The sequence below is a fragment of the Bubalus bubalis genome, chromosome 13 (genome assembly GCF_019923935.1).
Source record: "Bubalus bubalis isolate 160015118507 breed Murrah chromosome 13, NDDB_SH_1, whole genome shotgun sequence".
Lineage (NCBI taxonomy): Eukaryota > Metazoa > Chordata > Mammalia > Artiodactyla > Bovidae > Bubalus > Bubalus bubalis.
In genome coordinates, this window is record NC_059169.1 from 70,383,856 (window position 1) to 70,410,231 (window position 26,376).

Genomic DNA, 26,376 nt, shown 5'->3' on the forward strand with positions numbered 1-26,376 from the left:
CTAGATTCAACCTGTCTCCTCATCTCTGCAGGCCCCAACACCCACTCATTTCATGGCCCCAGGAGGCCACTCCAAGAGAGTGCACCAGAGGTCACTTGGTGGTTCCCATCACCTTCTTGTGATGGGTGTTGACACGTCCTACTTTAATGCGCCTCTTTAATTCCTAGAGTGATCACTTAGGGCCATGCCCCATGTGGGCATCCCTTTTCCAGTCCAGTTTCCATTGCCCATCCACCTGACCACACAGCCAGGCCATTGGTTGCAGCCGGTGAGTTGGTAAAGACCCAACCACAGGGGCTTTTCCGATTGCTCAGTTCTTGCGTCACTGCTGGGAAAACAGCCTGCAGTTCAGCCCCTGAGCTGATTGTTCTTACCTCCTTCAGTCAGTCTTGCCATCCACTGGTTTTAATGTGGCCACTTTCCAAATGGGAGAGTGTCCATTTGCCTTGGAACTGTGTCTGAAGGCCAGAAGCTCTTGGTCGCTTGGTTAGAGCTTCACAGGGCACATCCATAAGGCAGTGGGTTCTAGCAGCTTCTCAGCCGGCTCCAGAGTTGGTCCTCGATGAACAGAGGCTGCCTGCTTCATGATACAGAAGGCACCTCCCCACCTTACCCCAGCAGTATGCCCCCGGGGTAAAACATTTCTGTTTTATTATGAAACCCTCTGGGCACTGCCTTCCTTACTAGAGTGCTTCTCCAACGCCACCCAAGATGTTGTGGGTATCTCAAGTTTCATGATTATTTTATGTCCTTCAGTCATTGAGGGAATCTCAGTTACCGCCCAGGCTACTGATTTCCTCTCAAGTGGTGAGCAGCATCTGGGAAATTTCTGGTCTGAAATCCCAGTGGTCACTGCTGGGAGGTGCTCCAGGTTGGCTGTAAGCTCCTGGTGCAGAGTGCGGGTGGCGGATACTCTCAAGGTCATGTCTAAGTCAGTGCCTTTCCACCTTTCAGCAATGGGAGAGCTGCCACCCTCTGCTAACTCAGACATACCTGCTCTCATGCAGGACCCCACTTGGATCCAGCTGTCTTTCGGGCAGTCTTACAGATGGGGCTTCCCTGCTGGCTTAGTAGCGAAGAATCCGCCTGCCAAGCAGGGGATGTACGTTCAGTCCCTGGGTTGGGAAGATCCCGTGGAGAAGGGAACGGCAACCCACTCCAGTATTCTTGCCTTGGAAATCCCATGGACTGAGGATCCTGGTGGGCTACAGTCCATGGGGTTGCATAGCGTCGTACATGACCAAAGTGATTTTAAAAAGCCTGCTGTTAGTCCCCAGAAACCATCTGCCTTTCCTGCAGGCCACTGGGCAAGCTTCAATCATTCAGCAAATACATTGGTCCCAGCGCCCCAGCTTGAATTACAGTGGTGAGCTCTTCTTGTCCACGGGGTGTTCTCTCTTTAAACACCTGTTTGGGCTCAGGCAGTTCTAGGGGTTCCCAGCCAGCGCCCAGTTAAAACTGGTCTGAGGGTGGATTTCCACGCCTCATGTTTTAGGTAGGGGAAGCAGTCCCCAGTCAGAACTAATATCCATCCAATAATACCTTCAGGTAAGAGAGATGACACCACCTCACCGAGTCTGTTCCAAAACCCCAGTTTCCATCCAGACTGTCACTTGACTCCTGTCCACTGTTGCCCGTCCGCATCCTCCCATTCTAAGCTTGGCTGTTAAGACTTTACCCACAGGCTTTGGAATCACAGTGCGCTGGTCCTCTCTCCCCCTGGCTGTTTCACCCACACAGGTGCTTATGCCTTTGGGTGCCTGGCCAACGGTGGGGCCAGAATATCCTGGCCTTTAGGTCAGTCTTTATCGTGATCATCTTTCTTATCCTCACCCCAGGGCATTCCGGATCAATTTTCTTATCTTAATCATTACCTTCTAGCTTTTTGAAAAGTGAAAAGTTGCTCAGTCGTGTCTTGACTCTTTGCGACCCCATGGACTGTAGCCCACCAGGCTCCTCTATCCATTGGATTCTCCAGGCAAGAATACTGGAGTGGGTTGCCATTTCCTTCTTCAGGGGATCTTTCCGACCTAGGCATTGAACCCATTGGGATTGAATACAGGTGCCTCCTATATTATAGACAGATTCTTTACCATCTGAGCCACCAGGGAAGAAGCCCTTCTAGCTTTTTAAATGCCTTTAAAACTGGGATAAATAGAGTTGACTTGTTCGGGGCCCTTCGGTGTTAGAGACCAACATGGGGTCCCTTTGCTCCACCAGACTGCGACAGTGCCAGGGGCGTCCCTTGGCTTCAGTTCCATCAACATCCCTTTTATTGATCCCACTCGGTAATTGAAGACTTTTATTCTGCTGGGTTGGGTCCCTTGATGCTCTCCCTTTGTCTTTCTCCATTTTCATAATTCCTTTCATGTTCTCTGTAAGATCCATATGAGGAAGTTGAGATAGCATATTGGATAAGGCATCTCAAACTATTTGATTTTGTATTCAGAGGTGAATACCCCAGGTATCGTAAAGCCAGTCCCACACGGCTTGCATCTCAGCTGCTTCATGTGGGATGTTCCATTTGCCATTAGTAGGGGAGTTGGGAAATCCATCTTCTCAGGATAAACACACTACTGTGGCTTTTATCCAGTCCACCACCCTGGCAGTCTCCTTGGGAATAACCTCCTGGGTCACGCACAGCCACGTGTGATGGTTCAGTAGAGAGCAGTAGGTCCTGCCTCAACCCACACGTGCTCCTCCAGCCTGCAGTCTTGAAAACCACAGACACAGCTCTTATGTCAGTTGCACGCACAGCCCGTGTCAGTAAAGGTTCCTCAGGAAGCCCGAGACATCAGCCCTCAGAATGAGCCAGTTCCTGCACGCTGTACCCCCTGCCTTTGGTTGTTTCTTGGTTTCCCCTTCCCCTGCTGCTGCTGCTGCTGCTGCTGCTAAGTCGCTTCAGTCGTGTCCGACTCTGTGCAACCCCATAGACAGCAGCCCACCAGGCTCCCCCGTCCCTGGGATTCTCCAGGCAAGAACACTGGAGTAGGTTGCCATTTCCTCCTCCAATGCATGAAAGTGAAAAGTGAAAGTGAAGTCGCTCAGTCGTGTCCGACTCTTAGCAACCCCAAGGACTGCAGCCTACCAGGCTCCTCCGTCCATGGGATTTTCCAGGCAAGAGTACTGGAGTGGGGTGCCATTGCCTTCTCCGCCCCTTCCCCTACGTTAACTATTTTCTCAGTTGACTCAGAGGTATTAGAGGTAGTTTCTGTTGCTCCTGCATAATTTTCTTGGCAGCTTTGAGGGAAATGGCTGAAGCTCAGATTGACCCAAATCTGAGCTTGAATCAACATCAAGGGCCCAACCCAGCACTTTTATTTTCATTTTGGTTGTTATATATGAAATAAGCCGGAAATTGTTCATTTAGCGTGCTGCTTATTTTGCATTTCCTTATGTATCTGTTGAGCCAGTAGTTCCTTAGGAGTTGGCTCTACTCCCATTTCTAAATTGCATTGGTAACTTTGACCTTTAGTAACTGATCACAGCATGGCTGCAGTCTCGTACCACGGTGACTAGGTAGCTATCCAGGAGTCAGAGTTCCCTCGTTCTTTGCTCTTTAATCTCTTTGTCTTCAAAAAACAAATGTCTGTGAGCCATTTGCAGGCTGTTCTGCAAATCCCATTCCTGATATCAACTAAATAGAGAGTTCTTGGTTGCAGCGTGTGTGTGAGAGAGAGACAGGCAGAGAGAAGGTGTTAATTAATTCCTAGACCCAATCTGTGTGTGCGTGTATGTATATAGGCATTCCCACACCAAGAAGTTCAGTTCAGTTCAGTCGCTCAGTCATGTCCAACTCTTCGCGACCCCATGAATCTCAGCACGCCAGGCCTCCCTGTCCATCACCAACTCCCGGAGTTCACTCAGACTCATGTCCATCGAGTCAGTGATGCCATCCAGCCATCTCATCCTCTGTCGTCCCCTTCTCCTCCTGCCCCCAATCCCTCCCAGCATCAGAGTCTCTTCCAGTGAGTCAACTCTTCGCATGAGGTGGCCAAAGTACTGGAGTTTCAGCTTCAGCATTATTCCTTCCAAAGAAATCCCAGGGCTGATCTCCTTCAGAATGGACTGGTTGGATCTCCTTGCAGTCCAAGGGACTCTCAAGAGTCTTCTCCAACACCACAGTTCAAAAGCATCAATTCTTCAGCGCTCAGCCTTCTTCACAGTCCAACTCTCACATCCATACATGACCACAGGAAAAACCATAGCCTTGACTAGATGGACCTTTGTTGGCAAAGTAATGTCTCTGCTTTTGAATATGCTATCTAGGTTGGTCATAGCTTTTCTTCCAAGGAGTAAGCGTCTTTTAATTTCATGGCTGCAGTCACCATCTGCAGTGATTTTGGAGCCCCCAAAAATAAAGTCTGACACTCTTTCCACTGTTTCCCCATTTATTTCCCATGAAGGGATGGGACCGGATGCCATGATCTTCGTTTTCTGAATGTTGAGCTTTAAGCCAACTTGTTCACTCTCCTCTTTCACTTTCATCAAGAGGCTTTTTTTTAGTTCCTCTTCACTTTCTGCCATAAGGGTGGTGTCATCTGCATATCTGAGGTTATTGATATTTCTCCCAGCAATCTTGATTCCAGCTTGTGTTTCTTCCAGTCCAGCGTTTCTCATGATGTACTCTGCATATAAGTTAAATAAGCAGGGTGACAGTATACAGCCTTGATGTACTCCTTTTCCTATTTGGAACACCAAGAAGTAGTGCTTGGATATTATCAGGGTGTCTAGGAATTGCACACAATTCTGATGCTATCTACTGAGAGATAGAATCAGATTGCACAGGTAAGAGGCTCAGTCCCACGACACCACCCTCCACTTGAGATGCTGGTCTCGAGCCCAGGTTGTTACCTGTGCTTCTGATTAACCTGCTGCAAATCCCAGGTTCCCTCCATCTCTCCTCGGGCTTTGTGGGTTTTTGTTTTCCACCATGCCATGTGGCATGTGGGATCTTAGTTCCCGACCCAGGGATCAAACTCAGGCCCCCTGCAGTGGAAGCACAGATTCCTAACCACTGGACCACCGGGGAATTCATGATTTGGATTGGATTAATTCTCTGGAATGACTCAAGGAACTCCAGAAAATCGATTTACTCGCTAGATGACTGATTATTATAAAAGGATATGAATCAACAGCCTGAATAAAGGAGCCTCCATCCTTGTAAGGCTTGGTGTCTAACACAGTGGCATGTGTAAGTGTTCTGGTTCTTCAACATGGAAACACTCTGAAAAGGGGCCAGAAAACTGTCCCCGGAGGTTCTTACGGAGGCTTCCTTACATAGTCATGACGGCTAAGCCATCGGCATTGGCAGTTGGTTCAGCCTCCAGCCCTCTCCCCTCCAACCCACTTACCTTGTGGTTGGTTCTCCTGGCAACAGAGATGCCAGGAGATAATGTTCTTGTTATCAAAAGACACCCTCATCATTGTCAACTCTAAGGAGATTCCTCCGGTTTGGGGAGCTGTGAGCCAGGGACTGTGGATGATGACCAAGTATACAAGAGCAATGTATTTTTGTAATCTGGATGACCAAATTCATATTTCTTACAAATCACAATGTCACTAAAAGAAGTAAAGGTTAACACGAGTTGTACAGAGTCTGGGAGGAAAGTTCCGGGTCGGCTGTCTCTTCTCTGAGCTGACTGTGTGTGTGTGGCCTGCCTTGTGTAGACGGAGTTGTGTATGCCTGGGGCCACAATGGCTACAGCCAGCTTGGGAATGGGACGACCAACCAAGGCCTGGCACCCATCCAGGTCTGCACCAACCTCTTGATCAAGCAAGTGGTTGAAGTAGCTTGTGGCTCGCATCATTCAATGGCTCTGGCAGCTGATGGAGAGGTAAGTGCTCTGCTCTTATGCTTTATTGTTACTTTTATTTTTAATTTTGGGGGGCCATTCCTCAAGGTATGGGAGATCTTAGTTCCCTGACTGGGGATCATGCTCCCTGTAATGGAGGTGCGAAGTCTCAGCCACTGGACTGCCAGGGAAGTCCCTCGTTCACTTGCCTGTAGCTCGAAGGGTAAAGAATCTGCCTGCAACGCAGGAGACCTGGGTTTGATTCCTGTATTGGGAAGATTCTCTGGAGAAGGAAATGGCAACCCATTCCAGTATCCTTGCCTGGAGAATCCATAGACAGAGGAGCATGGTGAGCTACAGTCCATGGGGTTGCAGAAAGTTGGACATGACTGAGCAACTAACACACAGAAAAGACATGTAAAAGTTACCGTCTTAACCATTTTTAAGTGTTCGGTTCAGTGACATTAAGTATATTCATGTTGTTTTGCAACCATCACCGCCATCCATCCACAGCACTTTCATCTTGCAGAACTGACCTCTGTGCCCATTAAACATGAACTCTCTCCTTTCTTTTAGTTCCAGCCCCTGGCAACCCCCATTCTGCTTTCTAAGAATTTAACCCCTCTAGGTACCTCATATGAGTGGAATCACACAGTACTTGTCCACTGTGACCACCTTATCTCACCTGATATCCTCAAGGCTCATCCATGTGGCCGCATGTGGTGGATTTTCATCCCTTTTTAAGGCTGACAGTGTTTCATTGTTTATCTGTTTTGTTTATCCATTTGTCTATTGATGAACATTTGGATCATTTCTGCCTTTGGCCATGTGAAAGTGCCTTGCCTTTTTTTTTTTTTTTTAAAGACCATATTTGTACTTGAACTGAATATCATGTGAACATAGCTGCCCTGGGTACATAGCTAAAACCACCGTGAGAACAAGCTCCTTCTCTAACACAGCCTATGTTGTGGGGTCTGGAGCACTCTTTTGAAGACAGTAGACTGAATTCTTAAGGCAGTTAAGTCTCTTGCTTTTTGCTCAGATTACAAATCAGATGTATATGACAGCGTTCTGTACTGTCGTTTTTTTAATGACCTCTACCCGCACCCCACCCCCAGGTCTCTTTTGTTTTTCAGTAAATGTAGTGATGTCATAGCATCACTACCAACATTCCAATAGGTTCTGTACAGCTTGATTTCTTGTCCCCCCCGGCCAAGTTGCATGCATATCTTAAATGTTACTCATCCCGCTGGTTCTATCGTCTGGTGTCTTGTGTCATTTCGTTCCTCTCCATCTCTATCACCTTAGGTCAGGCTTTGCTGTCTCCTGGACTGTTGCCATGGGCTCTTCTGTTTCATAGCTTTTTTTTCCTTTTTTAAAATATTTATTTATTTATTTGGCTGTGCCGGATCTTAGTTGCAGCATGCAAGGACTTTAGCTGTGGAATGTGGGATCTAGTTCCCTGACCAGGGATCAAAGTCAGGCCCCCTGCGCTGGGAGTGCAGAGTCTTAGCCACTGGCCCCCGGGGCAGTCCCTATCCCATAGCTTTTACATTGGTCTACACGGTGCAGTATAACTTCTCTGTCCACTGTGTCCTTGGAAATAAAAGTCAGATTCTGTTGTTCCCTGTTTAGTCCTTCAGAGACTTTAGAGTGATTTCACTAAGTGGGGTGAGCAGCTCGGTGAGATAAAGGTTTCGTGGCTGTGATGTGCTGGAGCCAGGCCTTGCACACAGCCCTGCTGCATGGAATCTACTGTTCCCAATCTGTTTCTTGGTCAGTGGAACCCCAGTCCCCATTTTTTTAAAAAACAAACGGCAACTGCATTGGAAGAGAACTTGGGCTATTTGAAAAGAAGTGCAAAAGTGACGGTTGAAATTAGAACTTGCTAATTGTGCAGCCTGCTTTCCTGGTTTATTGTAACCTTAAGCATATGCTACTCTGGGACACTGGTAAATATAAATATTTACACTAGCTGGTCCTGTGAATCCACTTAGTGAAGTGAAGTGGAGTCGCTCAGTTGTGTCCGACTCTTTGCGACTCCATGGGCTGTAGCTTATCAGACTCCTCCGTCCATGGGATTTTCCAGGCAAGAGTGCTGCAGTGGATTGCCATTTCCTTCTCCAGGGAATCTTCCTGACCCAGGAATTGAACCCAGGTCTCCCGCATTGCAGGCAGACGCTTTACCGTCTGAGCCACCAGGGACGCCACTTAACAGAGTGTAATTACTTTTCTTTCTGTGCCTGTGAAATGAACCTGTGCCACATGTACTTTTTAAGATATCAGTGTGAGTTTTCAAGACAGTCCATGGGCAGCCTCAGACATGTGATCTTAGGTAGAAAATGCTGACAGAGGAGAGAGAACAGAGACTCATGGAAGCCAGAACTCAGGATGTGTGAGGACCGCTTGTCACAGGCAAGTGAGGGGGTGAGAGGGTTCCTCACAGATCTTCCTAGTGATGGAGGAAGTTATCTCCTCTGCTGCCAATATCTGCCCTCTTGGCTCGTTCTTCTCTCTGGCCACACTCTTGTTTGACAGGCTCAGTTAATAATTAACTTGAAGGGATTTTTCATTTTGTTTTTCATCTTTAGCTTAGAGATCCATTTGTGTCTCTCTCCATTAGAAATATGGTTTTCAGGCTGTGGCTGATCACAGGCAAAAAGTAAACAGGATGCAGTTGAGGAGGGGAGCTGCTTGGAGATGACAGCCAGTGAGGACTCAGAAAACATTATCAAGCACAACTCAACATTCTAGAGCAGCAGTCCTACAGTTAAAAATAATTAAAAAAAAAAAAGAATTTCTTAACAACCCCATGTCATTCCTGTAGGGACAGGCATCTCCTTAATACTTGTGAGTGTGACTGTGTTAGGAAGTGGAACTGTGATTAATAATTGTAATGATGGTGGGCTTGTGTCATCAGGAGGGGTCTATAGTATCGCCCACTGGTGATTAATGAGATAGAGGAAAATAAGTATTGTTTGAAGGATTTCCATGGGGAAAAAAAAAAGACTACACCCAAAGAGTTAGGCTGATTTTTGTTCATATCACTGATACTTACGTGGCACATACCTCATTTCCTTTGGATGCCAGATTTAAAAACCATAAAGAGCTACTAAAATTATAGTGGCTGTGTAACAGTGTGGAGAGTACCGCTCGACTGCTTGGGTTCATATTAGTAGTAAATCGTATTTACTAGCTGTGGAATCTCAAGCAAGTCACTTAACCTCTCTGTGTTCCCATCTACGCGTATACAGTGGGGATGATAATAGTATTAATACCGACCCCAGGGTCGTCTTTCAGGCTTCCTGTGAGGGTTAGATGGGTTCCTGTGTGTGAAGCGCTTAGGACCATTAGCACACTGTAAGGACTCATCCAGTGGGTTTGTTTTGTTTTATGATGATTATCGTGTGTGAGAATTTTCACCCTTACTCTTCTTTCTTCTTCTTTTATCCTTCTCTTGTGTAGGTATTTGCTTGGGGCTATAACAACTGCGGCCAGGTGGGGTCAGGGTCCACTGCAAATCAACCAACTCCTCGGAAAGTGACGAACTGTTTACACATTAAGAGGGTGGTTGGCATCGCCTGTGGTCAGACCTCGTCCATGGCTGTTCTGGACAATGGTGAGGTGAGCGGTCTTCGCACCCCCCTTTCTCCTGTCCTTTTCTTTATGAGGTACGGGCTTAGATCATGGAAGGAAGAGTGCTCTGATTTGATGGCTCCATGGATAGTTAACTGATAGAGGTGCAACCACAGGCTGTTCGCTCCTCATTATGAATTTTTAAGTTCCAAGGTTTATCTGCAAGTAGAAGTTGAATGTGTTTTTGCCAGGTCCACATAGCCCGATGCTTACAGGCATTTGTTTGTGATTTAATGTAGTAGATGAAAGAAGTTGATGTTACCTCTTCTAATGAAAGAGGACTCTTTTTTTTTTTTTTAAGTGAAAGCTGGTTTATTTGGAGAGATACACATTCCATAGACAGAATACAGCCTGTCTCATCGAAACATTCTGCAGACAGAGTGCGGGCCATCTCAGAAGGTGAGAGGCCCTGTGCACTCTTTAAAGTTAGCTCATGGTGTTTATAAGCACTGATGCTAATGGGCATGAAGGCTCTGTGCCTGCTGGTGTCTGCAATGCTTGCCCCTAAGAAGAAGCAACTTGCAAATGCAGAATTTTTCATCCTGATGGTTATTAGCTACTCTTAAAAAACCCACCTTTCAGTGATCCTCGACCACGGTCACCTTTGAGCTGATGGTTATTTCTATAAAATTGTTCTGGTTGCAGCTTCTACTTAAATGGACCTGTTACCACTTGTGTGTGTCCCAGTGCACAAACTTTACTCCAGGATACTTCTCTGAATGCAAATGTACGGCATCCTGCATCAGGGTGTGAGGGTGCTGTAGAGTTTACTAAGTACTCAGCTCTCTTAGCTGACTTTCTGAATCAAGCCTGATACTATGCTGGATGACTTCTGAATTCCTTGAGATAGTCATCTAACATCCTCCATCCCAGTATTTTCCACTTCTTTATTTATTTATTTATTTTTTGAAACACTTTTTTAATTTTTAAAAGTAAATTTAATTTAAAAATTATTATGTGATTATTTCAACAAAGGAAAACAAATAAGACACATGAAATAAAAAGTGAATGCCTTTCCCTCAGTTTTTTAATGGCTTGATGTATATCCTTTTGGACCTTTCTCTATAAATAGTTACATACGGGTGAGTATAATTACCTACCGCTCTTCTCTGCCAGTCTGCACCTTTTCTGCTTAACAGCATAGATGTTTTACCTGGATCCATTGGCAGACCATTTATAGTTGCTTCCATTATAACTATTATAACAGTTGCTTAATTTTCTTTGTATGGATGTTCATTTTCCATGACCCATATCCAGAACTCTTCTGATGGGCATTTCAACTTTTTTTTTTCATATTTGGCTATTAAAAACACTGTTGCACTGATTTTCTCTGTTACTGTTTGTGTGTATATCTTTGTACACACAAGTATTTCTATAGAATAATTTTCCAGAAATAGGGTACATTTTTTGATAGCTCTTGCCAAATTTCTCCCCAGAAGGTTCAAGCCTGTTAGACTTCCGACACTGAACGTGCTTTTGGCCATCTCTTGCTAGCACCCTGAGCTCCTTGTCCCCTTTTCCCCTTGTCACAGGGGCGTGGAAGGCCCTCAGCCACGCCCGCTTGCCCTGCGTTGCCCTGGGGTGTGTTGCCACCACACCGTGTGTTTCTGATCTGAGCCAGGCCTTCTGTCTGTTCCTGGCCAGGACTTCACCCTTCACACGCTGGCTGTTCTCAGCCTTTAACACTCGCTGTCAGAGCTGCCCGGCTCTGCTGCTTTGAGCGGTGACCCCTCTTGCTGCAGGCATCTGAGGGGTCCCCACATTCTCCCGTGTCTCCTCCTTACACCTCTTTCCTCTGTCCCCTCTCCTGTGGTCCTGCCGGCACTGCCTTCACTGGACCCCCATCAGAGCTCACGGTCTGCCAATGGGAGATGAGTTTATGTCTTTGAGGTTTTCCTGCCTCTGGTCTCGCTCACCACAGTCTGCAAGATCGCTCCAGAATACAACTTTAATCATGTTAATCTCTGCTTTGGTATAGGAATATTTCAGTGGCAGATCCATGGATACATCTAATGTTCCTTGGTCTGTGTTTGGGCACTTCATCCCTTGGCCCTTACTTTTCCTTCTGGTCTTTTCCCTACCACCACCCAAGGTGGGTCCAGCCAGCCCACCTGCTTGTCTCCTGAACCTACCTCTCCCTGGGATACCTTCATCCCCATCTACCCTTTAGCCAGATCTGAGCATCTCCCCTGCTCAGATTTCTGCTATCTGAAAAAATCTTTCCTTAACTTTCTTCCTATGGCTAAGTCTTTTCTCCTCTCTACCTGTAGTGCCTTGATTATATCTCTACCCCAGCACTTGCTGTCTGTCTGCAGAAAAATTGCGTATGTCCATCTCCCCTGTTCAACTGCTTCCAAAGACTTAATTCCTAGTACTTTTCAAAAAATCCTGAAATACAGTAGGTGATTAATAGTTGTTAATGAGCCTTAGGTTCCTCTTGTAGCAAGCAAGAATTAATGACTCGCCCAAGGCTATCCAGCTAGTAAGCTCTGGAGTAGAAGCTGCCAGATTCTGTCATCCCCACGCCTGAAACATCTTCTGTTTGGAGATCAGTTGTAGGACCTCATTCAGTAGAATATGAGTGTTGGAAGTGAAAGAAATCTCTCATTTGTTTAGAAGGATTTCATTTTTATCTCTTTCCTCCTACCAGCAGTTTTAAAACCCTCTTCTCCCCCTTTCTCTAAGGTGTATGGCTGGGGCTACAACGGCAATGGTCAGCTCGGCTTGGGAAACAATGGCAATCAGCTGACTCCCGTGAGAGTGGCAGCTTTGCACAGTGTGTGTGTCAACCAGGTACGTGTGGTGGGCTCCTAGCTGCTGCTCCCCGTCTGTCTTCCCTGCTCCAACTTGGAACATCTGTGAGAATTTAGATCCTGGACCAGGGATTGAACTTGTTCCTCCTGCAATAGAAGCATGGAGTCCCAATCATTGGACCGATAGGGAAGTCCCAGAGATTCACTCTTTTAATCAGACTTGTTGAACAGTACCCTGTGCCTTCATCTGCCACATTTAATATTCTATCCTCCCTAAATTCCCATGATGAGAAGCAAGACCATGGTGCTGGCACACTGGTCTTGATAATTTGAAAAGCTACTGGGAAAAATCCAGTAGTCTCAGGTATAGGCTTTTCTAGTGCTTTTTTAATGTTCCAGAGAATGTCAGTCCATGCCTGATGATGAATTGGCATTCTGCAGGAGCTGGCTGTAATCTTGAAGTTGATGTTTCCCCTGCCCTTCCTGTTCTCCTGTTGATGGTAACCATGTAAATTTACTTGCAGATTGTCTGCGGCTATGCACATACTCTAGCACTAACCGATGAGGGCTTGCTCTATGCCTGGGGAGCTAACACGTATGGGCAGCTGGGAACTGGCAATAAAAATAACCTGCTAAGCCCAGCACACATCATGGTGGAGAAAGAAAGGTAACTTGGCGGTACCATGTCTTGGGATTGTGTGTGCATGGGGACTTGGGCCTGTGTGCTGGAGCGCTGGTGTTTGGCTTTGTAGCTCTTCCGTTCATTAACGTTCTCATTGTGAACAAGAGTGCTGTACCAGTCAGCGTGAACGTGAAGTTGACATGATTCTCTTGCAGCTTTCTCAGATGACCATCCGACATAACCACCGAAAGGCATTCATGCATTTTGGTGTATTGCCTGCAGACTTCTCAGTAGGGTCTGTCCCCATGTTGAAATTTAAAACCTATTATTTTCCCTTTGGGCCAACTAAATTTTTAAATAAAATCTGCCCTTGAAAGGCCATTATCTGTTTAAATATTGATTTGATTTAATGTGTGTTACTGGAATAGATGCTTAAATGTTTGTTGAGCCATATTGTGAGTTCTTGCCCACTAAAGCTTTAGGATGTTGACTTCTAATTCTGGGACGCCACTTAAGAAGCATGCAGAGAAATGTAGTAAGTTTGGCTTGATGTCCCTTTGGATTGGGATATTCAGAGTCCATGACCCCTGGACCACTGCTTAGTCAGCCTAATGAGCGTTCTGAGCCCTAATTGGGGGAAAGAGAAAGTTGTATGTGTAAGGAAATGGTTTATTGAATACAGGATTTTTTGCTACTGGGTAAGCCCCCAGAACTGCCAGGACATTTTTTTCAGTGTCTACTTTACTCATTTACTGTGGTTGCTAGTCCGTTTTCCCAGGTTTTCCTCAACAGTATGCATTACTTGTCCTAACTTAGAATGAGCTTCGGGTGAGAACGGGGCACCAGGATGAGCGTAACCCAGAGCTGTTGCTCCAGTCTTTTGGTTTTGTCCGTATGACCTGACAGCTAACTTTCCTGGATCCTGGGCTCTTTGAGGTGTTTGGAGCGCAAAACTTTTACTTACCGTGTGTGGTGCGCTTGGGCTTCTGCGAAGCAAACATAACGTGCGTTTTTCTTAAAACTCTCCAGGGTGATAGAGATCGCGGCCTGCCACTCGGCGCACACGTCAGCCGCCAAGACGCAGGGCGGCCACGTGTACATGTGGGGCCAGTGCCGCGGCCAGTCGGTGACCCTGCCGCACCTCACGCACTTATCCTCCACCGACGACGTGTTCGCCTGCTTCGCCACGCCCGCCGTCACGTGGCGCCTCCTGTCTGTGGGTGAGAGAGAGCTCCGGCTGCCCGCCCGGACGAAGGGCACCGTCAGCGGAGCGCTGTGCCTGCGCGTCTGCTGGCTGTGGGCTCCGTCCGCTTCAGAATGCTTTATCCTCCTTCAGCTTTAAAACCCTTCCCCAAATTAGATTTGCATGATACTGTTTATTAAAATGCTGTGGCATATTATATGAATTTATTATTTCCTCCTCTTGGGTGTTTTCGGTTTGAGGTGAAATTCACATACAAAAATCAACCATTTTTAAAGTATACAATTCAGAGGCATTTACTGCCTTCACCATGTTGCTCAGCCAGCATTTACATCAAGCTCTGCAGCATTTCATCACCTTAGAAGAAACCCCTATACCCATTACGCAGTCACTCCCCATTCTTTCTCCCCCCCAACCACTGGCAACTACCAGTTTGTTTGGTTTGTTTTGTTTCTGTGGATTTACCAGTTCTGGATGTTTGCCTTAAGTGGAATCTTACCATGTACAACCTTTTGTGTCTGACTTCTTTTACTCAGTGCTTTTGAGACCCATCCAGGTTGTAACATAATACATGTTCAGTACTTCTTTTTATGACTGAATAGGAGAAGGACATGGCAACCCACTCCAGTGTTCTTGCCTGGAGAATCCCAGGGACGGCGGAGCCTGGTGGGCTGCCGTCTATGGGGTCGCACAGAGTGGGACACGACTGAAGCGACTCAGCAGCAGCAGCAGTGTCGTATTATATATACAGACCACAGTTCGTTTGTCGTCTGTCTGTTGATGGACATTTGGATGGTTTCCACTTTTTGTCTATTGTGAATACCTGTTTTGAACATTCATGTACAGATATTTGAGTGTGTACAAATATTCTTAAGTGCTTTTGTAACACTGAATTTATTATATAATTTAACGTGAACTTAAAAAAAATGAAGAACTTGTTAACTTTGTGGAGTTAATTCCACTTTTTTTTCCTCCTTTTTTCCTTTCAACCAATCTCAAAGTTTTTTTTCCTTGGAGGAGAGCTAAGGAGAGATATTATGAAGGATAGTGGGGGACTTAGCTGGTAGTTAAAGACTCTGTGCTCCCACTGCAGGGGGCCCGGGTTCGATCCCTAGTCAGGGAACTAAGATCCCACCTGCCACACAGTGTGGCCTGAAAAAGAATAAAAGGATAGTGGAATTCAGGGTGATCTTTGGTTACGTCCGTCCCTTTTCTGAATACTGTCTTCCTTCATGGGCCTGTTGTTGATCGAAAATGTGAAGCTGTCATCAAGCTGAGTAGCCATTAGCAGGATAATCTTAGTCTCTTTTTATTTCTTTTTTGTACCTTTTGGCCAGTGTATTTCTTCTTTTTTTTTTTTTTTAGTGTATTTCTTCTAAATGTATTTTTTCTAAATTGTTCTTTTGTTTATAATGCAGAGGGAATAGTGAGTCAGGAAACCCTGTGCTTGAAAATGAACACAGCTGTGACAGCATGGGGTTTGGGTTGCTCAGCAGTTGATACTGAAGGTCTTGTAATACACGTCCGGCTCAGGTGTGTCAGGCGGCTGGGGCTGTCCCATCAACAGGTGACCCGTCTTTGTGGTCACGGGGGCAAGATGTTTAGGAAAAGTAAAGCTGCTGCTCAACTTAAAGAAATGGAACCTTTCCAGGTTCTTTTCCAGGTAATTCAGTGATTGTTTGCAGTGAATGTTGTGATTAGAGAAAATTTAGTTCATAGGACGGGACTCCTTGGCCATACTCACACATATGTATAGACCTGTACACATCTTCAGAGTCTCATATACCTGCCTAACCTGGACCTGTTTATGAAAGGGTTCTTGCATCTTAAAATCCTCATCTTGAAAAGATGTTCTTTTCAGACCAAATGTCCTACCATTTTCTATTAAGTTTGGAAAAAGTACAGTCACTAAGTATATCTCCCAGGTGACCTCTTTTCCTGTCCACCCTCTAAACGTCAGAAGTGTTCGTTTCCTCGCAGTTTCTGATCTCAGCAGAGTGCTGGGAAGAAAGTCAGAGGACGAATGGGTGCCTCTGAAGAACAGTTTCTTCTCTGGAGGGTGGTACTAGTTGCCAGAAACCAAGGTGGTCAGCCCTTAGGACGAGATGCAGGAGTTGAGGCGCTGAGAAGAACTGTGTTCTGGGTGGGGAGGGTGGGTAACAATCTAGGCTCTTGGACTCTTTGCCCATCTTAGTTATTTCCCGTCTTTTCATTCACTGGGGATTCAGATTACAGGGTCAGATTTTTGAGAGAATATCCACCTTTCCTCCACAGCCAAGAGAGCTCTGCATCGTCAGGGTCGGAGGGGAGGCTGTAGGTTAGAGTAACAGGACTTAGGCAAATGGTATTTCCTTAGGAGAGTCTGATAATAGAGCTCATGGAAAGCTCGTTGTTAGGTTTCAGCCTAGCTTTTAGCAGTTGTCCCTCTGTAAGAGTTGCCCTGGTAACAGCAGCTGCTGCGAGTCTTGGGGGAAGTTCTCATGTTGGGGGAATTGGAAATGGGTCTCCTGCCTCAATAGTACCTTCATTCAGCAGTGCCAGTGAGGGTCTCTGGAATTTGTAAGTTTCCCTGTTAGCCAGCTTCTTCCTCTTTTCCTTTGTTCACACATGTAAAGCACAAGAAAGTGTTGCATGAGTTTGTACGGATGCCTTTTGTTTTCTTCATGATGACACGGTTCTACTTACATCTAAGAATTAAATGTCCTTGCATCTTTTTATCGGGCAGTGTGACCACGGTTTTGTAACGCCACTCCTCTTAAGTACACATTCCTACTAAGTAAATTTGCTCTGCTTTTAGATAGTGTGTGAGGATTATTGTTTGTGCGGCATTAATTTTTAAGGTTAAGAAGGATGTTTAGATGCCAGGGAGGGAGGGAAAAGGGTCACCCTGGGAAGGAACACCACTCCAGCATGACCACTCAAGTGAGGAATGTGTTTCTTGGGACTCCTTGAATTGAATTTACCAACTCCTTGAAACTACCCTAAAAGCAGAGCAGGTGTCCGAAAGTGCTTCAGTGGAGGAAAACTGATCAGTTCTCAGCCTTAGATGAACACTGCTCAAACTTTGGAGAGAAGAGTTTAGGTAAAATGACAATCTATAACTTTTTCTTTTCAAAAAGATTTTTTTTTTAAAGTGGACCATGTTTAAATGTGGACCATGTCTTGATTGAATTTGTTACAACAGTGATTCTGTTTTATATTTTGGGTTTTTTTGGATTTTAGCTTCCCGACTAGGGATCAGACCCACACCCCCGAGCTAGAAGGTGAAGTTTTAACTACTGGACCAGGGAAGTCCACAGAATACACATTTCTAATGTCTAGCTTAGTTTGGAAGACCGGTTTTTGGCCTTTCCAAATATACATTTTTTAAAAATTAATTTTTTTTATTGAAGGATAATTGCTTTACAGAATCCAAATATATACATTTTTTTTCTTATAGTTTATACACTTGGTGACATTTAGGTATCACCAGCTGCTGAGACTCACCTTCTCATCTCGGGACATCAAGTTATCTCCTTTGTCTGCAGTACCTTCATTCAGTGCTGACGAGGGCCCCTGGAATTTTTTGTCTCCCTGTTAGCCTGTGAAATTTAATTTCTGTGACATTGATTTTAATACTGGAAAGTTGATTTGTCGAGTAAGGTGTGAACTCTTCTGAGAAAAATGTAATGGAATTATCCATCATGCTAATCACTATCTTTGTAAAGTCTTTCAAAGCTTGAGCACCTGTGTTAATGTGCTTGCTTCCTTCAGAGCATGAAGACTTTCTAACAGTTGCAGAGTCACTGAAGAAAGAATTTGACAGTCCAGAAACTGCCGATCTGAAGTTTCGAATTGATGGGAAATACATCCATGTCCATAAAGCTGTTTTGAAAATCAGGTATTTTCTCATGAGTTTAGACTCATCAGTAACCTTACTCTTTTGTAGTCTCCATTTCCTTGTTATTCCACACAATGGAGACTAATAAGAACTAATCTTGGGAGTAGAGTGAAACAGCACACTTAATAATTTTGCACGTAGTATCAGTCCACTCATTATTGAAAAGTTTTGCATGTATGTTTGTGTGTGTGTGTGCGCGCGTGTACACTCATGCGCCTTTTAGAAAAAGCATAATGTGGGAGTATTTTTCTGTATTTTTTGTTAAATGAAGTAGCTCGTACATAATTATTTCCATCAAAAAAATTGTATATAGCTTTAAGAAAATACAAAGGCCCATCAGTGAAAAGTGTATATGTCTTCTTTTAGTTAAAACTTCCAGAGAAGGCAGTGGAAACCCACTCCAGTACTCTTGCCTGGAAAATCCCATGGACAGAGGAGCCTGGTGGGCAGCAGTCCATGGGGTTGCAAAGAGGCGGACATGACTGAGCGACTTCACTTTCATGCATTGGAGAAGGAAATGGCAGCCCACTCCAGTGTTCTTGCCTGGAGAATCCCAGGGACGGGGGAGCCTGGTGGGCTGCTGTCTATGGGGTCACACAGAGTCGGACGACTGAAGCGACTTAGCAGCAGCAGCAGTTAAAACTTCATTTTCCACAAGCAGAAAACTTAGGAATACTGGACTTTCTGGTCCTGAGAGACATCTAATTCCCGGTTGAAGAAACGTTCTCTAAATACGGTGCATGGCAGGAGTTCTCTGTATAAATGTGAGGGAACTTGTGTTAATTAATAACTGGATGATTGGTCACCGAGGCTGCCATTCGAGAGGGAGGCACACAAAATCTGACCATTGAGAGGTAAACTGGCCATTTACGAGTCTTTTTTCAAAATTTAGTTTAACATCTATTTACAAAACAACATGTTTTTAGGGAACTAAAATGCTGTGTCATTCATTACTTTAAGGGAGTAAGTGTCTATACCAAAGTAGTAATTGAAAAGGTGAAGGGGAATTGTTTCTGTCTGAATACCTGTGGTCAGCCCATGCATAGTGTTCTGACCGAGTTCATCTATTAACCCTTGCCTAGACAGTAACTTTTTCCCTCCCAGACAAGGTAATTTCTTTTGTAAGTGGAGCCATTCTTTTCAGTATTCTGAATGGATATTGAACATATATTTGTGTTTTTCTACTGTAACTCATTTTAAAAAGGATTTGAAAAGATGATTTAAAAAAAATTATGAAGTATGTTACACTTAAAGAAAATCAAATATTCAGAAATCAGTTCCTCATTTAGGTGTATCTGTATATGTAAATACAATACAAAAAGACCTATTTAGTTTTTCTTCAAATATGTGACTATCCTAGTGAGTGTCACAAATAAATTGGTAACAGGCTTGGAAGGAGAAGAAGGGGAGCAGATGAAAGAAAAGGAACAAAGTTGGGATGGTGGCTGTTTTGAGGATGAGTCAAAAAAGAAGGAAAGTTGTCATGTACGGTAATGGAATAAAAATCCTTTTGAACATAATCCAGTTAGCTTTTAAAACCATTTTAAGAATGTGCCGATTACAAAAATGCTGATTGCAAGAATGTGCTGGTAACATACAAACACTGAATCATTTGAGTGGTATTGATACATATCGATATGGCAATGGCAACCCACTCCAGTACCCTTGCCTGGAAAATCCCATGGGCAGAGGAGCCTGGTAGGCTGCAGTCCATGGGGTCGTGAAGAGTTGGACATGACTGAGCGACTTCACTTTCACTTTTGACTTTGATACATTGGAGAAGGAAATGGCAGCCCACTCCAGTGTTCTTGCCTGGAGAATCCCAGGGACGGGGGAGCCTGGTGGGCTGCCATCTATGGGGTCGCACAGAGTCGGACACGACTGAATCGACTTAGCAGCAGTTAGCAGCAGCAGATACATATCAAAAGTTTGAACAGTCACTTTTGAATTTCTTTTCAATTTCATTGTTTGAAATGCCCTTCTGTATAACATCTTTTAAACAAAACAGGTAAGCAAAAGCCTTAATCTGAAATGAGGTCTGTCAGATGCAAACAGTGGTACTTGTTGAAGCGCTGGCTACTTCGAGGCTATGTATAGTTCTTACTGTTTTAATAGGCAATACCTTAAAGAATGAAAGTGAGTGTACATAAAAGGTGAATATAAAAACCCTTGCATGTGGAACATATTTTGGTTCTTGTACGTGGAATGAATGTACTACTTAAATAGAGTAAACATCCCTGTAATACTTTTTTATCCTTGCTTCCACCGACTTAAGCAGGTGAGTTTTGCTGTTCTGTTTCAGGTGTGAGCACTTTCGATCCATGTTCCAGTCTTACTGGAATGAGGACATGAAGGAGGTGATAGAGATAGACCAGTTCTCCTATGCTGTGTACCGTGCCTTTCTCCAGTACCTCTACACAGACGCAGTGGACCTGCCCCCTGAGGACGCCATAGGTACCAGCCACGCTGGGACTGGCCAAGGCACAGGGTCAAAAACATGTCTCCCCAACTCTTACTGGGCTCACCTTGTGACTCAGCTGGTAAAGAATCGGCCTGCAATGCGGGAGACCTGGGTTCCATCCCTGGGTTGGGAAGATCCTCTGGAGAAGGGAAAAGCTACCCACTTCGGTATTCTGGCCTGGAGAATTTCATGGACTGTATAGTCCATGGGGTCACAAAGAGTCAGACACAACTGAGCGACTTTCCCATACTCTTATAGTTCAGTTAGTTGCTCAGTCATGTCTGACTCTCTGCGATCCCATGGACTGCAGCACGCCAGGCCTCCCTGTCCATCACCAGCTCCTGGAGTTTACTCAAACTCATGTCCATCGAGTCAGTGATGCCATCCAACCATCTCATCCTCTATTGTCCCCTTCTCCTCCTTCCTTCAATCTTTCCCAGTATCAGAGTCTTTTCCAGTGAATCAGTTCTTCGCATCAGGTGGCCGAAGTATTGGAGCTTCAGATTCAGCATCAGTCCTTCCAGTGAATATTCAGGACTGATTTCCTTTAGGATGGACTGGTTGGATCTCCTTGCAGTCCAAGGGACTCTCAAGAGTCTCCTCCAACACCACAGTTCGAAAGCATCAGTTCTTTGGTGCTCAGCTTTCTTTATAGTCCAACTCTCACATCCATACATGACTCCTGGAAAAACCATAGCTTTGACTAGATGGACCTTTGTTGACAAAGGAATGTCTCTACTTTTTAATATGTTGTCTAGGTTGATAATAACTTTTCTTCCAAGGAGCAAATGTCTTGTAATTTCATGTCTGCAGTCACCATCTGCAGTGATTTTGGAGCCCCCCCAAATAAAGTCTGTCACTGTTCCCATTGTTTTCCCATCTGTTTGCCATGAAGTGATGGGACCAGATGCCATGATCTTAGTTTTCTGATAGTATTGAAGGGTAAAAGGTTTCAGATTTACTGGTTTTTAACATGGTTTTTAAGAATGATTTAAAGTAAATGCCTTTAGAAATAGTATTGAATTTGGGTGAGAGATAAACTTCCAGTTTGGGGTTAGTAGATGTAAACTATTACATACAGGATGGATAAACAACATCCTAGTGTATAGCACGGGGAACCATATTCGAATGGAAAAGAGTGTAAAAGAGAATACCTTGTTCAGTCGCCAGGTCATGTCAGACTGTTTACAACCCCATGGACTGCAGCATGCCAAGCTTCCCTGTCCCTCACAGGGAATATGCATTTGTCTTATGATATGCTCCAGGAGATGGTGAAGGACAGGGAAGCCTGGCATGCTGCAGTCCATGAGGTCGTGAAGAATCAGACACAACTGAGCAACTGAGCAACAGGATGGTAGAGTATATAAGTGGGTAACGGAGTCGCTTTGCTGTGCAGCAGAAATTAACACAATATTGTAAGTCAACTATATGTCAATTAAAAAAAAATTCAGAAAGTATATATAGATATCACAGTTAATAATTTTGGACACAGTTAATTTATGACTGTGGTCTTATTTTACTCTTTTAATCTTGAAGTATAAATTGCTAATGAATTAAGCATATCATTTTGGAAACACGGGACAATTCGATTTTTTCCTCTTCCTTTGTACTATAGAAGAAATTGTATAAACTGAGTTTAGGAGAGGTGTGTTTGGGAGGTGGGGAAGGGACGAACTTAGAAAGAGAATTTATTTAGTAAGATTGAGAGTACTGTTCCCTAAGAAGCTCCTGCTGACTTATCTGTATAACTCTCTTCACCAAAATGAAATGTCTGTAGATGGTTGGAAACTATTATGAGCTCCATTAAGCATCCCATACTTTACTTTCAGGTCTTCTGGACTTGGCGACATCCTACTGCGAAAACAGGCTGAAGAAACTTTGTCAGCATATCATCAAGCGAGGAATCACCGTGGAGAACGCCTTCTCACTGTTCTCTGCTGCGGTCAGATACGATGCAGAGGTAACGTAAGCCAGCGCGCAGAAACACGCCGCCCATAACTCCCCGTGGGCACCTTTCCCCCTTTTTTTCTCATGGGACAAGGAACATGATGAGTGACTTCACTTCTGTTTAGGGAATCACTGAATGGACTGACCCCTAAAAAAATGAAATCTGGCTTGCTTTATTCTCTGTTTACAGCTTCAAAAATGGTTGTTTCTCCTGTTTCTACCTAAGATAGGAAACTGGAGTCCCAGCAGCCCCACTGCAGGTTGGAATATAAAGAGCCACATCTCATGGGACTAGCAGACGGCATGTGATATTTCAAGTATTGCTCCAGGCGAGCGTAATATATTTTTTCTCAGGACCCACTGTGCTTTTGCCCCACCGTTGCCCTGTCATAAGCCAGGGCTGCCCTGTGATTTATCCCTGTGTTTGCTCTGAAGTTCTGTCATCATCTAATTGTCACTCACGGTTATTCATGGATGAAGAGCCTGCTCTGGACTCCTTTTTGTTTGGTGGTTTTTTATACAGGATTGATTCATGGATCTCTGGAGAGTCCCTGAGTGAATGGGCTGTTGGGAGCCTTCAGTTCTTTGTGTGCATTTTCTGGAAGTGAAGAGCCATGGTACCATCAGAATGTCAGCTCCCTCTGTACAGGAGCTGTATTCCATTCATCTGTGTGCCTTGTGCCCAGCACATGGGTGGCCAGTGTTTGTTGAACTGAGTGAACATGGGAAGGATGCATTAAGGATATTTAGGGAACTGAAGGCTGAGATGGTTGGTTTTATGTCTTCATGGAGAATAAAAGTCAAAGAGCAGTAGCTTTGGCATTTGAGGTGTCTAGCTAAAGTTTGCACCCGAAATGACACAGTCAGTCTTTCATTTTATCATCATGTGACCAGGGAGATCACCTGGTGTCAGAATTGACCAGACTCATGCAAAGATCTGCAGCCGCAGCCTTGGAGATGTGTCGGAGGACAGACTGCATCTTTGCCGCATTTGGGGATCGAAATGGACCATTATGTCTTGGGTTTTCAAAATGCATCCTATTTTTATTTGAGATTATATTATGATTATAAATATTTGATAAAGTCAGATATAGCTGATTTTCTCTGTGGCCTTTTCAACAGATGGGATGATGATCAAAGTAGATCATTTCTAATAGGAAATGGATGTCTAGTTTTTTTCCTACCCTTTCTTTGTCATCATGAACATCTCTATTAGCAACGCTGTTGCTTCAGATTTTATTTCCTCTCAGTGATACAATTTTAAATTGGTCCATGACTTTTCACTTCATTTGGCGATTGACTTTGAACCTTCTGTGTCTCTCCATACTCCTTCTCAGTGCTAATGAGGTCTGTGTTCTTGGGATAAGGAGCTTGCTGACCGAAACCAGTCAGGACCACCTGTACTGTGCTACGTTGCTTCCGTTGTGTCCGATTCTGTGCAACCCTATGGACTGTAGCCCCAGGCTCCTCTGTCCATGGGATTCTCCAGGCAAGAATACTGGAGTGGGTTGCCATGCCCTCCTCCAGGGGACCTTCCCCACCCAAGGATTCAACCCGAGTATCTTTTGTCTAACCTGCATTGGCTGGCAGGTTCTTTACCACTAGCGCCACCTGGGAGCCAGGACCACTGGGGCAGCAACTCGACTCTCGTTGCTGGAAAGTTCTTTCTCACCTTCAGCTAAAATCTACCCCAGAAAGTTTACGGAAGATGCCTTATGCCTACCCAGGCCAGGTCATTTCCTTCACTAGTTTTCACTTTGCTGACATCAAGCACATTAGAAGCTGTCCCTTGTTTGAGACCACAAACGTGCTTCGCCAGAGTCGGTCCCATTGCTGGTGTGTAGTTGGCACTCGGAAGTACATGCTGAGTTAAGGGAACAAATGAATGTGTTTGAAACATGTCACCATAAAGTTGTACTTTAAAAAAATTGTTAAACAATAACTCATAATCCTGTAAATTATATGTATTCAATGTAGAGAAATTAGAAAATAGAAAGCAAAAAGCCTTCTTTTTAGGTTGAATTATTTTTTATTCTGTTGGGAGTTATATAATTGACTAATGTACCTTTACGTTTTATTTCCTTAATACTGTAGAATGTAGAAAGTAAATAAAGCTTTAGAATATAAAAATGAAGCCCACTTACTCTATCTGTAAGTTGATGGGAAGCTGCTGCTAAGGCAGATTGGAAATTAGCTGCAAAATCTGTTATTTTCAGTAATTCAGCTTAGGGACCCTATGTGACTTTTCTTTCATTCTGTGAAAATGGGAGGGTGGAGACTCCCTGCCTCTCATATTTCTTTTTTCTATAAAAATTACTGTGGTTCCTCCACGCTTCCTTTTGACAAGAGAATTTTGAAGCAAATGTACATATGTTAAAAGAACAAAAATATATTGACTCAATAGTTGTGACGATTTTTGAAAGTAAGCTAATTGTTGTGGAACCCTTATATTATAGATGCATTGTGAAATTTTCTGCAAATTTTTAAAAAGTAAAGCAGGACTTAGAGAAAGAAGACTTAAATATTCCTATAGTACAAACCTGAATGAGTATTGATATCAGGGGAGAAAATGTGTATAAAACATTGTCTCGTGATAGTCCTGATCATGTTTTAGGTATAAACATTTTGAAATGCTTCTATTTATACTGTTTCTTTTCAGGAAATTTTTGTTTTCTGTGTCTGGTTGAACATTAAAAGAAACAGTTGGGGAGTTTTTTTTTTGTTTGTTTAATCAGATTAGAGAACTTTCCAGAAAATACTACTTTCTGAGCAGCTATGTCTTAAAATTTTGCTTTTGGTGGGTAGAAATAAATATGAGCCAAGAATCTAATTACAGAACTGATTTTGGGACATGATTTTTTTTAAAACTTAGTGCTAATGCCAGATGGTCAGCATTTACTTCTTTTCTTAGGAGGTTAATTAAACATTTTTGTGATCAGTAGACTACAGAATATTTTTTGAGTGTATGTTCAGTCACTCAATCATGTCCGACTCTTTGTGACCTCATGGACTGCAGCTTGCCAGCCTTCCCTGTCCTTCACTATCTCTCAGAATTTGCTCAAACTTGTGTCCATCGAGTCGGTGATTCCATCCAGCCATCTCATCCTCTGTCGTCCCCTTCTCCTCCTGCCCTCAGTCTTTCCCAGCATCAGGGTCTCCTCCAGTGAGTTGGCTCTTTGCATCAGATGCCCAAAGTATTGGAGCTTCAGCATCAGTCCTTCCAGTGAATATTCAGAGTTGATTTTCTTTAGGATTGACTGGTTTGATCTCCTTGCAGTCCAAGAGACTCTCACGAGTCTTCTCCAACACCACAGTTCCAAAGCATCAATTCTTCGGCCCTCAGCCTTCTTTATGGTCCAACTCACACATCCATACATGACTACTGGCAAAACCGTAGCTTTGACTCTACGGACCTTTGTCAGCAAAGTGATGTCTCTGCTTTTTAAGATTTTTTTCCAATACGGTGAGACACTGAAATACTTTCTAAAAAAGAAAATCAAAACCCACTTTGATATGGAATGTTTTTGTACTTGATGTACAGTTGATCCTTGAACAGTGCAGGGGTTAAAGGTGTATAATTTACAGTCAACCCTCCATATCTGTGGTTTGTCCAAATCCCTGGAGTCAGTCAACCTTGGATCCTGTACTGCAGTTAGTATATGCTGTTGAAAAATATCACCCTGGCCGAGTAGTCCTTCTGCAAAATGTTTTAGCACTCATGTATTTTAGCCTTGGGCTGTTAAGACTGGATAAGAACTCCATTGAAAGCTGCAACATCATTTTAAAATGTGGGTTTTAAGACTGTCGATCTTCCATGTTTTGTTACTAAAGAAAATCTGTGGAAAGAAAAACCAAGTTATTTTCAGAGTGTGTACAGTGATTGGAATAATGGGATGTTTAAAGATTGAAAATGAATTTATAAATGTAGAATAGCAATATTGTATTTGATCTTCCTTCCTAATTAGAACAAATCTGCTATTTGATCTGCTTCAGAATCGCTTTATAATAATTCCACCACAGACAGTCATAAACATGGACTTTGCTTTCTGAAACACCAAGACTACCATATTATGAGATTCCT

At 44.1% G+C, this 26,376-nt stretch overlaps 1 protein-coding gene across 7 annotated transcripts in view; it reads left to right on the forward strand.

The window, feature by feature from the left end:
- Window positions 1–26,376, forward strand: part of RCBTB1 (RCC1 and BTB domain containing protein 1) — a 35,503-nt gene that overhangs the window by 3,436 nt on the left and 5,691 nt on the right. For 3 of the 7 annotated variants that reach the window (XM_025263218.3, XM_044926953.2, XR_006543883.2), the window contains exons 3-10: window positions 5,671–5,837; window positions 9,261–9,419; window positions 12,117–12,224; window positions 12,709–12,851; window positions 13,836–14,026; window positions 17,761–17,887; window positions 20,190–20,341; window positions 22,178–22,308. In XM_025263218.3, the coding sequence (XP_025119003.1) occupies window positions 5,671–5,837; window positions 9,261–9,419; window positions 12,117–12,224; window positions 12,709–12,851; window positions 13,836–14,026; window positions 17,761–17,887; window positions 20,190–20,341; window positions 22,178–22,308 (1,178 nt within the window). Of the gene's footprint in view, window positions 1–5,670; window positions 5,838–9,260; window positions 9,420–12,116; window positions 12,225–12,708; window positions 12,852–13,835; window positions 14,027–17,760; window positions 17,888–20,189; window positions 20,342–22,177; window positions 22,309–23,632; window positions 25,345–26,376 lie in introns of those variants that run through there. The other 4 variants (XM_044926954.2, XM_044926955.2, XM_044926956.2 and 1 more) reach the window with 4 other exon arrangements.